The sequence below is a fragment of the Galeopterus variegatus genome, unplaced genomic scaffold (assembly GCF_000696425.1).
Source record: "Galeopterus variegatus unplaced genomic scaffold, G_variegatus-3.0.2 Scaffold4362, whole genome shotgun sequence".
NCBI classification, from domain to species: domain Eukaryota; kingdom Metazoa; phylum Chordata; class Mammalia; order Dermoptera; family Cynocephalidae; genus Galeopterus; species Galeopterus variegatus.
In genome coordinates, this window is record NW_007730473.1 from 68,458 (window position 1) to 69,224 (window position 767).

Here is a 767-nt window from a genome sequence, read left to right on the forward strand (position 1 = left end):
CGGTCATCTTTTTAGGAAAAAAAAAAAAAAAAGATCCCCTTACTGGTCATCTTTAAAAAAAAAAAAAGAAAAGAAATGTCCCAAGCCTGTGTGGGGTCAGGAACCACTGCTATGTGCTCTCATTGCTACCAGCACCATTTCTGGGGAGCAATTATTACAAACCTGATAGTAACTTATGTGTTTCGTGTTTATTTCCTCTCCAGACTGTCTCATTCACTGCTATCTCGTAGCACCTAGCACTATGACCAGGTAACAGTAAGCACACAAGTAGTTCTCAACAAATGTAAGAGTCCCAGCCCATCCTGTGCGGTACTGGGCACACCTCACCTGACAGGTTGATCTCGGTTAAGGAGTCTCGGGTGGTGGTGCCGACAGCAGTGAGCAGGTTGATGGACTGGTCAGTGACATGGTTACAGTAACTGAGGTGGAGCTTGGAGAGCAGAGGCATGTGGCGGATGATGAGCCGCAGGGAGGCGTCTGTGATGTCCAGACCTGCCAGGCGCAGCTCCACAATGTTCCGGAGCTTGCTCCGATTGTCCATCTGACCTGAAGGGGCAGGGAGGAGGGGCATCCCGTCAACCTGACCATGGAGATCTGCTCACACTGACATGACATTCTAATAGGCCTCCCAGGCAGCTGTAACACTCAGGTTTCATTTAGCCATGAAGTGCTTCTTCAAAAAATCAGAATTCCGGGCCGGCCCGGTGGCGCACTGGATAGTGCGCCGCTTGGGAAGCGCGGCGGCGCTCCCGCCCCAGGGGTCGGGG

General features: G+C 51.8%; 1 protein-coding gene across 1 annotated transcript in view; it reads right to left on the reverse strand.

Moving 5' to 3' along the window:
• Positions 1-767, reverse strand: part of KDM2B (lysine (K)-specific demethylase 2B) — a 135,063-nt gene that overhangs the window by 11,023 nt on the left and 123,273 nt on the right. Inside the window, exon 21 of the mRNA XM_008587388.1 lies at positions 328-546. Coding sequence (XP_008585610.1) covers positions 328-546 — 219 coding nt within the window. The remainder of the gene's footprint in view (positions 1-327; positions 547-767) is intronic.